The sequence below is a fragment of the Onychostoma macrolepis genome, chromosome 07 (genome assembly GCF_012432095.1).
Source record: "Onychostoma macrolepis isolate SWU-2019 chromosome 07, ASM1243209v1, whole genome shotgun sequence".
Classification (NCBI taxonomy): domain Eukaryota; kingdom Metazoa; phylum Chordata; class Actinopteri; order Cypriniformes; family Cyprinidae; genus Onychostoma; species Onychostoma macrolepis.
In genome coordinates this window covers 23314007-23329877 of record NC_081161.1, presented here as the reverse complement: position 1 = coordinate 23329877, position 15871 = coordinate 23314007, and the positions used below count along the sequence as shown (strand labels likewise).

The 15871-nt window shown below is 38.1% G+C and overlaps 1 protein-coding gene across 2 annotated transcripts in view; it reads right to left on the bottom strand.

Moving 5' to 3' along the window:
• Window positions 1–162: 162 nt before the first annotated feature.
• itfg1 (integrin alpha FG-GAP repeat containing 1) overlaps window positions 163–15871 on the bottom strand; it is a 133439-nt gene continuing 117730 nt past the window's right edge. For both annotated transcript variants that reach the window (XM_058782470.1, XM_058782471.1), the window contains exons 15-18: window positions 12125–12249; window positions 8246–8328; window positions 6856–6973; window positions 163–1586 (exon numbers count right to left, since the gene is read on the bottom strand). In XM_058782470.1, the coding sequence (XP_058638453.1) occupies window positions 1527–1586; window positions 6856–6973; window positions 8246–8328; window positions 12125–12249 (386 nt within the window). In that variant the 3' untranslated portion in view covers window positions 163–1526. The remainder of the gene's footprint in view (window positions 1587–6855; window positions 6974–8245; window positions 8329–12124; window positions 12250–15871) is intronic.

Genomic DNA, 15871 nt, shown 5'->3' with positions numbered 1-15871 from the left:
CTTGTGAATACAAATGCAGCTTTTTTTTCAGGGTACAAGACGTGATGAACTCATAGCCGATGACTAGTATCTTCTGACTCATATGCTATATCTTCTGGAGATGTATTCGAACTGTAAATGCATTTCAAATCAACCCAAAACAACTTGAGGCAAACGCATAAGGTAATAAAGCATTGGTCATGTTTATTTTCAATACAACATTCCAAAAGACATCTACTGACAAACAGCATTTCAACGCAACCAAAAACATTTTAAGAGTGATTCATTAATAATTAAAACAGAGCACAGATGCACAACCTGTTAGGACCAATATGCACCTGACCAGAAACAATTAGTGAAAACCATCTGCAATAATTGCATGCCAGTTAACATGCAGGTCTAGTATGCAGCTGTATTATTGTGGTTTGTCAATTGATTTTGCCTTTGATAGTGAAATCACTTAATTAATGTGCATATGGTGCACCATAACACCACCATTTTTAAAGGTAAAAGATATTAGCATATAAATCAATGCATGGATCAGAGCACCTGTCAGATATATACAGCTAACACACTGAACATTCTTCAGCAGCACGTTATTAATTTCCAGTGTTTTAAAAACAAGTAAAAGGAATAAATAATACCACTTAGAAATCAAGGAAAAGTACCTAAAGGCTAGTGACAATGGAAAAACAACCCGGAGTTTAAGTATCGACAACAGTGCCTTACAATCGGAAAGGGAATTACTATATGCATGCAGAAACAACAACCTGCTTTATGTTGACTACGGGCAATTAAGATTGTGGACTTGACTTCCTATATAATGTTGATATCCAGTGTCAAGTTAATGAATCGAAACACTGAACTCTCTGGGGAATCATTTGGCACTGAGTGTTAATGCAATACTTTATTGTGAAAGACTGATGCCATTTTTAATGACTCCATACAGCTAAATGCCTATTAAAATCAGTTTGCAGAGGAAACCTTTGTTAACAGGGGGCCTCATGTAGCACTTGGATTCAAAGCATTTATTTAGTGAAGAGGTTCAGTGATGTGAAAGAACTATCACACAGTCACATTCATAGACACAGAGGCTGACAATTAATTAAGTCCTTCAAAACACACAACAGAAAACTTGAAACAAAACAAGAAGAGACAATTACAGGTTCTGTTTCTGCCCACTTGACATTTACCAGTCACTTTCACAATACAGAAAAAGAAAGCTTTAAAATAACATGTTTATCCCAAACCAAAGTACAAAAATGGCACGAAATACTCTTCTCTCTTCTCAATGTGCAAACATCATTATGCGTTTAGGATCACGTAAACAAACTTGACAGAAACATACCTCTTCTCTTCAGAAGTCAACAGATCCACAGAGACACATCGCTGTTCAAAATATTCATATTTAGATGGATTCCTCTGATTTCAGACATTATTAAATGCATAAAAATGCTCCAGTGTGGAAAAAAAGTGAAAATAAATAAACCACTGAAATGAAAGACCCAATCTTCCCAGCGTTTACCCACAACGCTCTCTCCAGTTTCTCACATGGCATCAAAATGGAAGCGATGGGCCTCTTGTCTCTTCTCCCGGTCATCTGCTTTCTGTAACACACAAACAATCAAAGTTTGCTACATGCTGTAACTTCACGGTCCTGAGTGCAGAAGCTGCATCTCACATGTTAACCGTGCCAGTGAGTTGAACACAAACACAATGCAATGGCATTTGATACATCAGGAGAGGAAAAGGACAGACACAAAGAGAGAGAGAAATAGACAGAGAACTCATTACACACACAATGGCACACTTTACCACGGCGAAATACCTCTGTGTGCGATCACAGATAGAGCCAACGCCAGACTTGCTGCCTGAGACTGATAATAACACACACTGCCAAGCCTGGAAAGTGAGCATGTGTGTGTGTGTGTGCTCAGTGATTATCCTGTCTCGGCGATGGCAAAAACGATGTCTATTCTCAGCTAGTATGAGTGACTCGCGCACCGGGTCCCTCTGTGAAACACTTGTGAATTGGCTCTCCTGTTCTATAAGGATGTATTTTTAGCTTTAGGTTTGTCGTTTCCCACCTAGAGACTGTGGAAAGCACGTCGGTCATAAGCAAAATGGCAAATCAGTTAAGAAGGAAAAAAAGCAGTGCCAGACAGATATAAGAAGGGATTATTTTCCTTTTCAAAAGGACTTTATATCTCACAGACCATGCAAAAAGAGCCTGAGGCTTTGACTGAGCGCTGTCAAGCCCTACGCTATCTGCTCAGGAGCATCCAGATGATATCTATTCACAAGACATACTGCTATATGTCGGATTTTTCCACATGATACGGTGCCGAGTCACATCAACATCACTATTCGCCGACTTTCATTGCCATAATTAAGGGTTGTAATGCAAATACATACCTACGAGTTCATCCTCATTTCAGGTCCATTTAAGTGTGTTCAGTGAGTCACAGGCCAGTCACAGACTCATTGATTACTCTGTCATGAGTGCTCGACTTAATTACATACTGATAAAAATAGCCCGTACGTTCCTTCAAGCTCAGGATCACTAAATAGCAATACTTGCAGTTGTAGCATGTCTGACTGTTTTAGTTCTTCCAGCAGCAGCCTGTTAGTAATAGTACTGTAATAGTCTCTGTAAGATCAGCTGCCAGCTATTTAATGATGCAACTTCACATGATTTCTAACACAGGCACAGTACCAAGGAAAGTTCAGTTTCCACAATTTTGTATTATGTTTTTGTTGCAGAAATGCATCTTGAATTCCTCCACCACACATCGGGTTTGACGTGTGCTCTCCAACAAGCACACCTCAAGGTGCTGACATGCTTGAACATATATACCTGTATGTACATAAAAACCAGGTACTGATGGAGCCGTAGGCAACATATAGCACAGGATCTATATAGTGACAGGCTGACATTCACATGACCCACACACATCCGCAGTCTCCCGCATGGAAGAGGATTAGACGCAGTCATGTTGCCTGCGAGGCAATTTTATAAAGACCTTTCCATGTTAAAATCATCATGTTCAATTCAATAAACAGATCAATTTTACATTATTTATTCAATTAAATACCAGCGCCTGTTTTGCTGTCGCATATTTGTAATATGGTTTTGAAATGGACTTCACCCTTTTTTTTTTTAAATGCATCTTATTGTGAACAATTCATCTATGCTTGTTTCTTTAAAAAAATAAATAAATAAATACATAATTGGCCTTCAAATGTTTAATCATAACTGGATCTTCCGGTGAAACAACAGACTTCTCTAACCATTTCATCCACATAAACCCACCCCTTTCTTACAATTGATTGCAAGCTCCCATTCAGATGTGCCTACATCCAACCTAATCGGTTTCAAACTACGCATGTCAAAATACGGAAAAAAGATTTGTTGCTACTTCTGTTTTCAGTCGCAACTTTAAAATTCTAGGCGATACCAATAAGTCAATGCTTATTTAATTTTAATTTACTGATAAATGAAATTTAGTCTTTTTTTGTACTTAAAAAAAGCATAATTAAATACCCAACATCAACCAATTTCTAAAGGAAACACATCGTGCAACTATGTTTCTCGTTCTTTTTGAGTAATTGAGATGATAGCTCATTTTGTCATTATAAACCAAGAATTCAATGACAAAAAAGAACAAAAACGCTTTTTCTTGTCATCATGTCTTAACACAACTCTTCAGGCATTTCTTTAAGCGAGAACGTCTGTATGCAGGAAGACAAGGTGTATTTCTACCCCATGCAGACATGCAAATGATACAGAACACCTCAGTACCTCATCTATTTGTGTCTTTCCCGCGACATTGAGCAGGATGAAGCGAGGAGCCAGAGGCAAAAAGGAAATACGGCGTCTTATCTTCCTCTAATATCGCGCCCCTCCCACAGGGATGCAAATGGAATGGTCCGCAGAAATGGAGCGATCTGCTGAGTCCTCTCCAAATGCTATTTTCACAGGCACTACAGGTTGCCCTCTCTTATCTACTAAAGCCACTTCAATTACAAGCTGTCATGGGGGGCAATGAAGATGGAAGGCAGAGACAAAGAGAGAGAGAGAGAAAAAAGCTTTGTATATTTGATGTTTTAAGCCGTGTCCGAAGAGAACATGCATTTTCATGAGGGGTCACATATTGAAGTCAATCTGCTCAACAGGACACAATGACAATACGCTCATACTTATCCTGAAATTCCATGCAAAAACATTTACTCAAATGCAGCTCTATGACTAGAAGCAGGGCATGTTTGGGGAACTGTGCTATATTTGGATCACGAGAAGCTGCAATAAATGGAGAGAGTCGCAGAAAAAGCGAGCGATAATGTGTTACAGTCTGGTAATGTAGCAACATGCGATAATAGACCACCTGCAGCCTACACAGCTCACAGCATCAGTTTGTGCAGAGAAAAACCGGGCTGTGGAGCTTCTCTCAGACAGGCGGAGGAAAACGGGCCGCTTCCTGACCTTTTAATAGCTGAATAAGTGAGCAATGCTAATCGTCACCTGAACATGTGCATCAGGAAAGCCCATGCTCCATCAAGCAGTCATCAAGACAAGACAAAGAGCCAAAATACTCTCTCTCCAGGCCTTTCTTCAGCCTCTCTCTTCCCTTTTGTCAAATATATAATTGCAGGGCTGAGGAAGAGAGATATGGAGCCAGCATGTTATTTTAATGCAGTGTCAACTCCAATGAAGGTCGTGTAGTGGGAAGCGCTTCCCTGAGCAGAGAGCAATTATGGTTTTCAGCGCGCATAATCAGGCACCCACAGCAGATGGCTTTGAGAGGACGCCAACACCAGAACAGCTCTTCACTCCTCGCACACATGCGCACTCAGAGCACCGCCAGGACCGGCATAACGCCTTTGAATACATGAACAGGCGCTCTTAAAAGAACAAAAAGACAAAAAAGGTGTCCCAATAAACACCCTGAACACACCTGGGTGGTAGTGGGCAGGTGCACGGGACAGAGTCAAAATAATGAAAAAATGTTGATATTTAACAAATATTTGCAAGCCTTCACAGTATATCATTATTTTTTAATTTACTTCTGTTTTTTTATGTTTTCTAACATGGATCCTGTGTCGAAGTATTATGTGGTATACAGTTGCAGATCTACAGGACCCTCCAAATCATTTGAAATATCCCTAGGCAAGAGTTTTGTGACATCTTTGCACTGACAAGAAACAACACAAATTATAAAAACGTTTTGTTAACAAAAAAAGGAGAAATAGACATATATTCAGAACAGAGAAAATCCAGTTAAAATCAAGCTAATCTGATTTTAGCTGGTCTCTTAGTTTGGTCTTTTGGATGGTTTTAGAGAACTGGTTCTCAAACAGGGACTAGGATTACTTAAGAGTACTTAAAATTGCTCAAAATAAGACAAAACAAGCTTTAAAGGATAAGAAAATAGAGTCTCAAAATGTTCTTAATATTTGTATATATAAGAAGTTACTCTACAATGAAAATGTACGGAGTCCGCATGGAGTTAATAACATTGAGAACCACTGTTTTAGAGCGGGTTTTGGCATTTTTCTGCTGGTCAGTCTGGGAAACTTGGTCCCACTTTATATTAGGTGGCCTTAACTACTATGCACTTACATTTAAATTAATCATTTGATACAATGCACTTATTGTGTACATACTGTCCAAGTTTTTATTTTGTACTTATATTTAAAAAAATACCTGCATATAATTACATTTATAACTACACTGTCTCTTACATCTTAACCCACACTTAAACCTACCCAGACCACCAAACCTGTCCCTAACTTTACCCGTATCCCACCTCAATAGCAGCAGAAGTGTTCTGCAATACGATATGAACACAATAAGCACATTGTATTATTTTCTGATGCAAGGAAATAGCAGTTAAGGCCACCTAATATAAAGTGGGACCGAAAACTCCAACTGAACACCATCTTGGCTAAGCATGTTTTTTTTTCAACAGAGAAATTCTAGAGCCATTTATAAATCAACTCTAAACTGAACGACTAGTCGGCTAATTGGTCTTAAGGAAAGATGGTTTCACATTTACCCCAATCGGACGTGTTTCTTGGGGAATGTTACATAAGATGTTCCTGCATTCAAAAACACTTAAAAACGGATTAGAATGCAGTGGTCTTTAAAAGTTGGACTATTTTAAACTTGACATGCCATCTATATAAAAAAACCATGGGATGTGACGCAATAGTCAAAAATATCTGTCTGAATGTGTACAGCTGTAACTTTTCTGAAAGAGTTACACCATGCAAACTGTCTGACAGTTAAAAGCCCAGTGCGGCATGCTAATTAAATTTTAGATCAACTCATCAACCTCACAAATCAGCCGTGGGACAACTAGTTGATTAGCCGACTGTTGTGACCCATCCTGAGTGTTTAAAAGGAACAAATTCACATATTCAGAGGTACACATAACGTACAAGAAAACAAACAATCACCTTCCCACACACAAAGACAAAATCTCCCACGTTCACGTGCACAAACTCACACATAACACCCTGGAGGACATGTTGTGTGGGATAATGAGGAACAGATTTGATATGCTGAAAGGACAGAACAAAGCAATTAGCGGCATAGCAGTGTGTGTGGAGCACCCTCGGAGAGAGCTGGAGGGCAGGGCCACACACAGACACACCCATCTGCTCAGATCTTCACACACATGTGCAGAACAAAGACCAAGGGATGAGTCTGTGTGAGGCCACAATCCTTCGCTGCAGAAGGGAATGCAGATGCTGGATTGTTTCAAGCACATCCACAGAAGAAATAGAGAATCTAGGAGCGAGTGAGGTACAATCGGGCTCAGATCAGAGGAGTGAGAGAAGCTGAAAATAAAAGGATGAGATGTTCGTTCTCACCTTCTCCTTCCAGTGCAGTATCCCGATGATGACGAGAATAAAGACGCACACGCCAATCAGTGCTATCGCTGTCAATAAGACTATATTACTGGGGGTTAGGTAGAGTTTTGCACTCCAGCTAGAAAAACACAGACAGAAAGACAAAAGGAAACTTTTCAGAGCACCATCTTTAAAACTTTAAACATCATTCAAAACTCTGAAACGACATGTGAGAGAGCACATAAAGACATTACACCTGTGTAGATCATCAAAACAGTGACGTGGAGTTTACAGCACTGAAGAAAACTCTTATTAGCTCGGTGTACCTTCATGCACGAGCTTTAATACAATGATTCAAAGAACCCGAGAAAGCTAAATATAATCAGTCCTGATGCATTCTCTGACAAGCTGAAACATCAGGGCATCAAGATGAGCCGCTTTAAATAACAGACGGAGAGCGAGCGAGAGGTGGAACGCTCTCCATTTACTGGAGAGAATGGAACGAGAGATGCTCTGTTTATCATTGCGAATTGTTTGAAAGCAAAACGGCAGCTGAAGGAGCCCGAGCGGGGCCTGTGGGGAATAGCGGGAAATCAAGTGATCTGCTCAAATATTTATGATAAAGATTGGCGGACAGCTTCATTAAGATACATTTCGGCTGTGCTGGTAAACACATTAAATATTAATGCCTGAGGAAATACCTTCTCACGGTCTTGATTAACGCTAGTGACGGATGCAGTGACAGTGTGAAACTGCTTTTAATTTCTTGAACAAGTTTATTATGCTTTTAAGTTTATTCTCTCTAATTGGCTGAGAGTTTGCATCTCTACTGGATATTAGTAAACGTAGGAACTATTTGTAAAGTGTACACAGAAATGTTGTGGAAAAAATTTATTTATTGTAAAATGTATTTATTTTTTACACTAACAGTTCCTTACATTTATAGGGGAAAAAAAATAATAGTAATTAGTATATTGACCAAAATATTATTATTTCTTTTTTTATTCATCAATAATAAAAAAAGATAAATATAAATGTAAAAAACAATTAATTGTTAATCAATAGTTACTTTACACTGTGCTTACAGTATTGTTTATAAAATTGGCTAGTAAATTTTTCCATAAATAAAAGTTAAGTATGTGTGTGGTCCGGGTACTACCTGAATTGTGGGGACCATAATGAATAGTAAAACCTGAAATTTTTCATATTGTGGCGACAAAATTATGAGCATCATCATACTAAATTATTAGTATTATTTTTTTTTGAAAATGTAAAAACAATATTGTTTTCTGTAATGGTTTTATGGTTAGAGGATAGAATGTGAAGTCTGTACAGTATAAAAATCGTGTCTACGGAAAGTTCTTATAAAACACAAAACCCAGTGTGTGTGTGTGTGTGTGTGAGAGTGTACCTGCGAGGGTCATTCTGTGGGTATGGTATAACGATGAGCTGGGAGTTAGGAATGATAGCGGTCCATTCCTGTTTCCTCACATCCTGCAGGAGAAAGAATATGATGGAAGAGAGAGAGAAAGAGCGCAAAGAATATTAGTACCATTGCCTTTATGTAAATTACATCACATTCAATTTCTGCAGCTGTCCTTTGGCAAACATGCACTAGAGCTGATGTGCCTGGAAGACGGGGGGATTTGAAGGAGGTTGTATTATTATATAATTGGACATTATTGAAGTGAGGGGTCTTAACGGAGAAGAGGGCATGTTTAACACATGTCTACCTATCTTTAGTCATCATTAAATACATAATTTCTGATACACTGTTACAACATCCCTAGTCACCCAATTTAGCCCACATTTAGACTGTTTAACTAAACTTTTACAAGCTAGAGGGAGAGCTACACTTCAGGTGCTGATATTCTCAGCGTGAAGTGAAGCTTCAGTGCTATTACTGAAGCGAGCAAGAGCGATGAGTCCAATAAGAGAATTCAGCATCACTTTAAAGTGCAGATGAGTAGGTGGGAAGCCATTTGCAGGCAGGTGATCAAAGCTACACAAAACAAGTTTTAAAAATATTTGTGAAGTTCAACTCTGTTACCTCAAACTGGCTACAACCCAATCAAATTCTTCAGCCGCTCACCGCATGTATGATGTTCACTTCAAATACTCTAGGTAGGCCAACCGAATTGCTAATTTATCAGATATTTACTCTGCTCTTAGAGCGTTACTAATAACAATTAAGCACTGACAGAACTAACACGGTAGAGCCAATGAAAACAGCCTTTTCCGTTCGTGTTGAAATCATAAGTCTTTCAGTAGGAGAAACCGGCATAATTTTCGGTGCATCATGCAGTTAATAAGCCTCCAAACATGAAGCAGCATCAACAGTCGTCTATTCCCCCAGCTATTTGCAAAAAAGTTCATTAGAGGAAGGGAAATCTCTGAAAGCTTTAATGTATTATGAAGACAGTACCTCTATCAATTACAAAGGTAATTTTCCCTCTTCAACTTGTTTCTCGACAGCAATTAGTAGCAAACGTTAAATCCATCTTTTTGAGGGAATCCTCCAGGGGTACAGATTTTAATTTCCGACAACACATTTATCATAACTCAACATTACGGTATGCGCGTGAACATGCACGGTTGAGGAAGAATGTGGGGTCGGAACTAGATATTTTTAGCATGTGTCTTTAGTGTGTATGGATGAGGCTTGCAAATGGAAGGGATGGGTGGTATTCGGTCTCCCTGTGGGGAGTCAAGGCTCTGCTTACTGTGGAGGTCAACCGTGGGCACCGACGGAAAGACAAAGATTTGTTACAGTCAAAGAGCCTCTACTGCTGCTCTGAGCATTAAAGAGGGAGGGCAGCTCAAGCCCACACATTTAAGAGTTACAGTAACCGACAGGCCCTGGCCTTACGATTATGCAACAGAGAGAACGCAATGGGGCTTTTTAAAAAAAAAAAAAAAATAGATGGAGGACATTGCAAGTTTAAAGAGATGAGATGATATAACGCAATTTAAGAGTGCAACTGTCTAATATGTGAGAAAAACAAACATTTAATTGCTTGTGCTGACTGTTCAATGCAAGATCAAGCAAATTTTGGTTTCCTTTAATTTATGGTTTCCTTGTAACATTGTAATTACACAAATAAGTAATGAGTAATATTAATTAACAAGATGTACTTACTATAGGGTTAGGATTTGGTTTAGGGTTAGTTACGTATAATTTACTGTTATTAGTATATGTAACATGCCCTGAGGACACTGTTACCCAAGTGTCACCCAAATTTTTCAAGCTCTGATTCTGCAATATTGAGCCATGTGTTTTTCCACAATGTTCTTCTGACGTGGTAACTTATGTTGTTGAGAGATTAGAGATATGAAAACGATAGAGAAGGCTGAGCCGCTTTCCTTCTCCACACGAACTCTGAGAGTTCAGAGCCCAAACCGGAGCTGTCAGCAGGAACTGTAGGTATGCTGTATAGAAACATTCATCTGTGTCAGAAAAACAAACACATACGCAGAGTCTCTCTGGCAAAGTCTCTCATTCCCTCCAGTGTTTGTAGGATACAAAAAACCTACTTTAGGGCACTTAAAAACTGTAATGAATATGCAATTAATCACATATATCAATATTTGCTGAGAAAAGCCCTCAAATCAAGATAATTAGTGTAGCAGAAGAATACAAATCAAACAAAAAGCACCTTTAGAAATCTATATATCATACTATTTCCAAATGCTAGACGAACATTTTTCAGCCTTTGTGTTGTGTCTTGTTTTTCCAGTGTCTTGCATCATAAGCGCTGAATTTTAAAGACACCTAGTCAGGTTAAAAACAGTTCAACTTTTAAATAGCATGCCTCAAGACTCCTGTGTTCGATTAAACGTGCCATTTTTTTGTTATTTTTACAAATAATTAATTGTACTAAACGAATGTGTTAAATCGCCAGCCCTATTAAAAACACAACAAAGCAAATTGCTGTATGCAAGGCTCGCTCATGCACAAGGTTTGTGTTATTGTGAATGTGTATGCATGTGCATGTATTCATGTGTGAGTGTGTGTTGGTAAAACAAATCTGCAATTCTAATCACTGTTTGATAAAGACCTCTGTTTAGCTCACTGACAGCAGAGGAAGCAGACGTCTTAAATTTAAATGAGCAGCACTGGGGGAATTCTAGAGGAAGAGGAGGGAGGGAGAGATTTCAAATCGCACTTCTTCAGCTAAAACCAGACAGGGACGATGGGAAAAAAGAAACATGATGATAATTTGAAAACCTGGAAATGATAGAGAGATGTAAGCACTGTCTTGGCTATATATCTCTATAATCGTCTATAAACAAGAAATATATAAATATATATATATATATATATATATATATATACACAAACACACAAAATGTAGGATATATATTAGTCACTTTATTTTAAGGTCCAATTCTCGTCATTAACTCCTCAAGATAAACTCCCCAATAAACGCCTCAAGAAACTCCTAATTTGCTGCTTATTAATAGTTAGTAAGGTAGTTGTTAAGTTTAGGTATTGGGCAGGATTAGGGATGTAGAATATGGTCTTGCAGAATATGTGCTTTATAAAGTACTAATAAACAGCCAATATGTTAATAATAGACATGCTAATAAGCAACTAGGTAATAGTGAGAGTTGGTCGCTATAATAAAGTGTTACCATATATATTCCTATATAGGAAACATTGGGTCTGACATACTATATATTTGTGACCCTGGACCACAAAACCAGACTTAAGTGTCAATTTTTCGAAATTGAGTTTTATACATCACCTGAAAGCGGAATAAATAAGCTTTCCATTGATGTATGGTTTGTTAGGATCGGACAATATTTGGCTGAGATACAACTATTTTAAAATCTGTAATCCGAGGGTGCAAAAAAACAAAATATTGAGAAAATCGCCTTTAAATTTGTCCAAATGAATTCTTAGCAATGCATATTACTAATCAAAAACAACGTTTTGATATATTTACAGTAGTAAATTTACAAAATATCTTCATGGAATATGATCTTTACTTAATATACTAATGATTTTTGGCATAAAAGAAAAATCTATAATTTTGACCCATACAGTGTATTTTTGGCTATTGCTACAAATATACCCCAGCGACTTAAGACTGGTTTTGTGGTCCAGGGTCACATATAGTATGTCAGACACAATGCTTCCATTTTCAGACACAGAAAAAGAGCAGGTAGAAGTAAACCAGGCCATCTGCATGCTCTTCCTCTCCCGGGGCCTTTCTACCCATGATTCCTCCCTCCTCCCTCCATATGGCAAGTGTCTGTGAGCATGTGTGAGTAGGTATGTCTGTACCTTCCCTCCAGGGGGCCGGGGGATGCCCACAAACAGGTGATCCAGGAAGTTGGCGCTGCGCCCCAGACCGAGCACGGTGTAAGGCAGCTGGAGCGCGAGATGAGCCGACTGGCTGAGCTGCCCCGCTGCAGAGAGAGAGAGAGAGAGAGAGAGAGAGAGAGAGGACGTGCAAGGTGGAATTGTAGGAGGGAGAGAGTGGGATTGAGAGTGGAGGAGTGAGAGGTGAAAGAGAGAACAGCCGAGTGTGAGGGGGAGGGAAGCGTAAGGTATGAAACAGGACATGAACAGGTGAGGGAGGGGGAGGAGAAGATGAAAGAGGAGAAAACAGAAGAAATAGCTGCCATTAGTGTCATCCATAAATAAGGCTTGTTATAATAAGAGATCTCAGCATATGAAGGGCTCTTGCTCAGATCCTCACGAGTTTTAAATCAACCTCAACAAACTACTGCAGAAACCTTCATACTAACATATTTTACAGGCTACGATTGCTTTAAAGGGTAGGTAACCAAAAATTGAAATTCTGTCATCATTTACTCACGCTCATGTCGATTCAAACCTGTATGACTTTCTTTCTTCTGTGGAACACAAAAGAAGATATTTTGAAAAATATTTTTTATGTCCATACAACAGAAGTCAATGGTCACCGAAACTCTCCAGAAACCTTCAGAATACATTCAATGTTTCACAGAAAAAAGAAAGAAAGGTTTGAAACAAAGTGAATAAATGACGGTATTTACAATTTTAATTTTTGGCTGATCTATCCTTTTAAAAACACACCAAGTAAGTTTTTGTTTTGCAGACTAATATGACGGTGGCTGCAGCATCAGGCAAAAACTGATGCTTTTGGTTACTGATGCCACTGTAACAATAACATATTTATTTGAGTATTTGCCACTTACAAAATAATTCTTCTTCTTTTTGAAAGTGTCAGAAAGTGCAGACATAGATAATGAATTATAATAATATGTCACAATATTTCTGCACTTACTCTAGAGACTTCTTTACAAAACATTAAAAAGTCTTCTGAACAGTAGTGTATTATAATTTCAAAGTCATTATTCACCAATAAGTGAACTGAACTGAAGTTGAATTTGTGAATCAGGTAAGTTTGATTAACGAATCAGATCAAGCAACAGAGCGGTTTGTCCCTGACGTTTTCACTAAAAACTGCTGTTGTACAGAAAAAAAGAAGCTTAAGATATCTTTTGTGAAAATAACAGCATACAGGTTTTAAAAACATGATGAAAGCAAGTAAATAATGACAGAACTCATTTATAAGTTTACTATCCCTTTAAGTATTAAGAAAGAACATTAACCCTGGCTATAGTGACCCTGGGTTTTCTCCAAAGAGGGAATTTTTACAAAACAAGAACTGTGAAAGCATTGAGCATTGAGCAATCTGCTACACAATAACATGAGTGCAGACCTTAACACAGACATGAACAAAACAAAATCTTTCTTATAAGAACCCTCACTGTGCTATTTGGATTTGTAATAGCCCAAACTGTGAAAAGCACACAAATACAGTATAAACAGTAAATTGGTTTGTAAAATCAAATTTTTTATGATTTTGGTCAAAGGACGTGTGAACTAAATCTGAACTAACTGATGGAGCACTTTGTGTGTGTGTCCTGCTGAAGTACACACAGTCCTCAACCAGGGAAAGGTCAGTCCATTGCTCATGTGTCATGTGTCTGACTTAATGATGCCATTAAAGAGAAAAACAATTAGATGTGTATAAGCTGATTTCCCATTATGCATCAGAGAGTAGAGAGAGAGAGACAGAGAACAAGGGTCTCCAAATAACTTCCCTTTGGCACATAATAGCAGTACTGGAATTCTGGATGCAATCTGAGGATCAATTAGACAGACAGATGGAAAATGTAGAGCGAGTCTCGCTAACCAGGAACAGTTCATTAGCCAATATAAAACAAAACAAGCAAAACAAGAATTATCTTTTGTAGTCTTGCTCTAGTAGTTAAGTATACAATGTTGGTATTTTGATCTATGTCTTCTATTATCATTTACAGAACAGAACATGTTTGTGTATTGCATTCAGTCAGAATTTTAATGTCCTTCAGTGGTTTTCTTTATTGAAGGATATTTTTTAATAAATGAAAAAAACTAGACAGGCCTACACATGCCTTAGGTTTTATAGACCATGTCGTCCTCATGGTGTATGAGAGTTTTCATTCTGATGCCAAAGACCCCCTTTTCTATAATATAAAGGCAGCAATGCAGTTTATGTTCATGAAGACACATTAACACTGTGTACAAACACACACACACACACACACACACACACACACACACACACATTTAATATCTTTTCTCTACCCACTATTAGTTATGCTCTTAAATGCTGTATTTGTTTTACCAAAAATATAGTACAAAAAAATTATCATTTTTAAATTAAAATAATGGTTTCCTATTTTAATATATTTTTAATGTAATGTATTCCTGTGCTAGCAAAGCTGAATTTTCAGCAGCTGTTATTTCAGTCCTCGGCATCACATAATCCTTCAGAAATCATTATCATTAATATGTTGATTTGGTGCTCAAATCATTCTGATTATCGTCAATGTTGAAAACAGTTGTGCTGTTTAATATTATTGTGAAAACTGTAGCATGTTTTTCAGGATTATTTGATGAACAAAGTTCAAAAGAACAGCATTTGTTTGAAATAGAAAGTATCTAAATGATAAATGTCTTTACTGTCACTTTTGACTGATTTAATGCATCCTTGCTGAATAAAAGTATATTCATTTCTTCTTCTTCAAAAAAAGAAAAAAAAGATTTTGTATAAATTTAAAGAACAACATTTTAATTAAATTAATTAATTAATTCAATTCATTTTTTGAACAGAACATTTTAAAATCAATATCATTTCAAAGCAGTGTGTTAAATGTTTTGTGTTAAACATATTTACTAAACAAATACATTAAATGCAGTTTGAAAAGCCCTCTCCAGTTGTCTCAAGTCTTCCACGGACCCCCTGCCATCTTTGTGGCCCTCTGAGGGTCCCAACACACCAGGGGTTTTCAAACCGGGGTTCAGTGTTGTTTAGATGAGGGTTTGTAGTAGTAGGAAAACCACATGCACACACATGTGAGCGACAGTATCCACAAAACAAAGAGGACTGAGATTCAGCTAGTCGAGCACAAGCTGAGGTGCAAGACAAGCTAATAGAGCTGTAGCTCGCCTCCTACACACACACCTACTCACACGTTCACTCAACCACAGTCCGCACAAGTGCAAGGGCACATATTCTCTCTAACTACAACTGTAGGACCATTTTCGGTAGAGGATGTACTCTAATGCATGCAAGGCAAAAAGAGAGAGAAAATAGCTTAAATCTGACAAACAACAGGCAGGTGCAAAGCACTCTGGAGAGCGAGTGGGAAAAAGGAGAAATGGTTTACAAGTGTATCTGTCTCCAACTTTAAAAAATGGACCTGCTAACCACAATACATACTTCATAAGCAGATGGAATGAACACAACACAGTATATCAGAAGCAAACATAGACTCAAAGCAGATTCTGGTGTCCACACAAACACACTCTCAGCCTAAACCCAACAGTCGAGATCATCTCCCCAAGCAAACCTGTTTGTTAAATGATCTTTGGCCTAGCGTCGCTATAGAAACCATTCTTTGCCCTGTCGATTGGGCGCTTTTAGAGCGATAAAAGGAACAAATGGTGGCGATGCTGCCTGGGCCTGAGGGATTAGAGAGGTTAGAGAGGAAC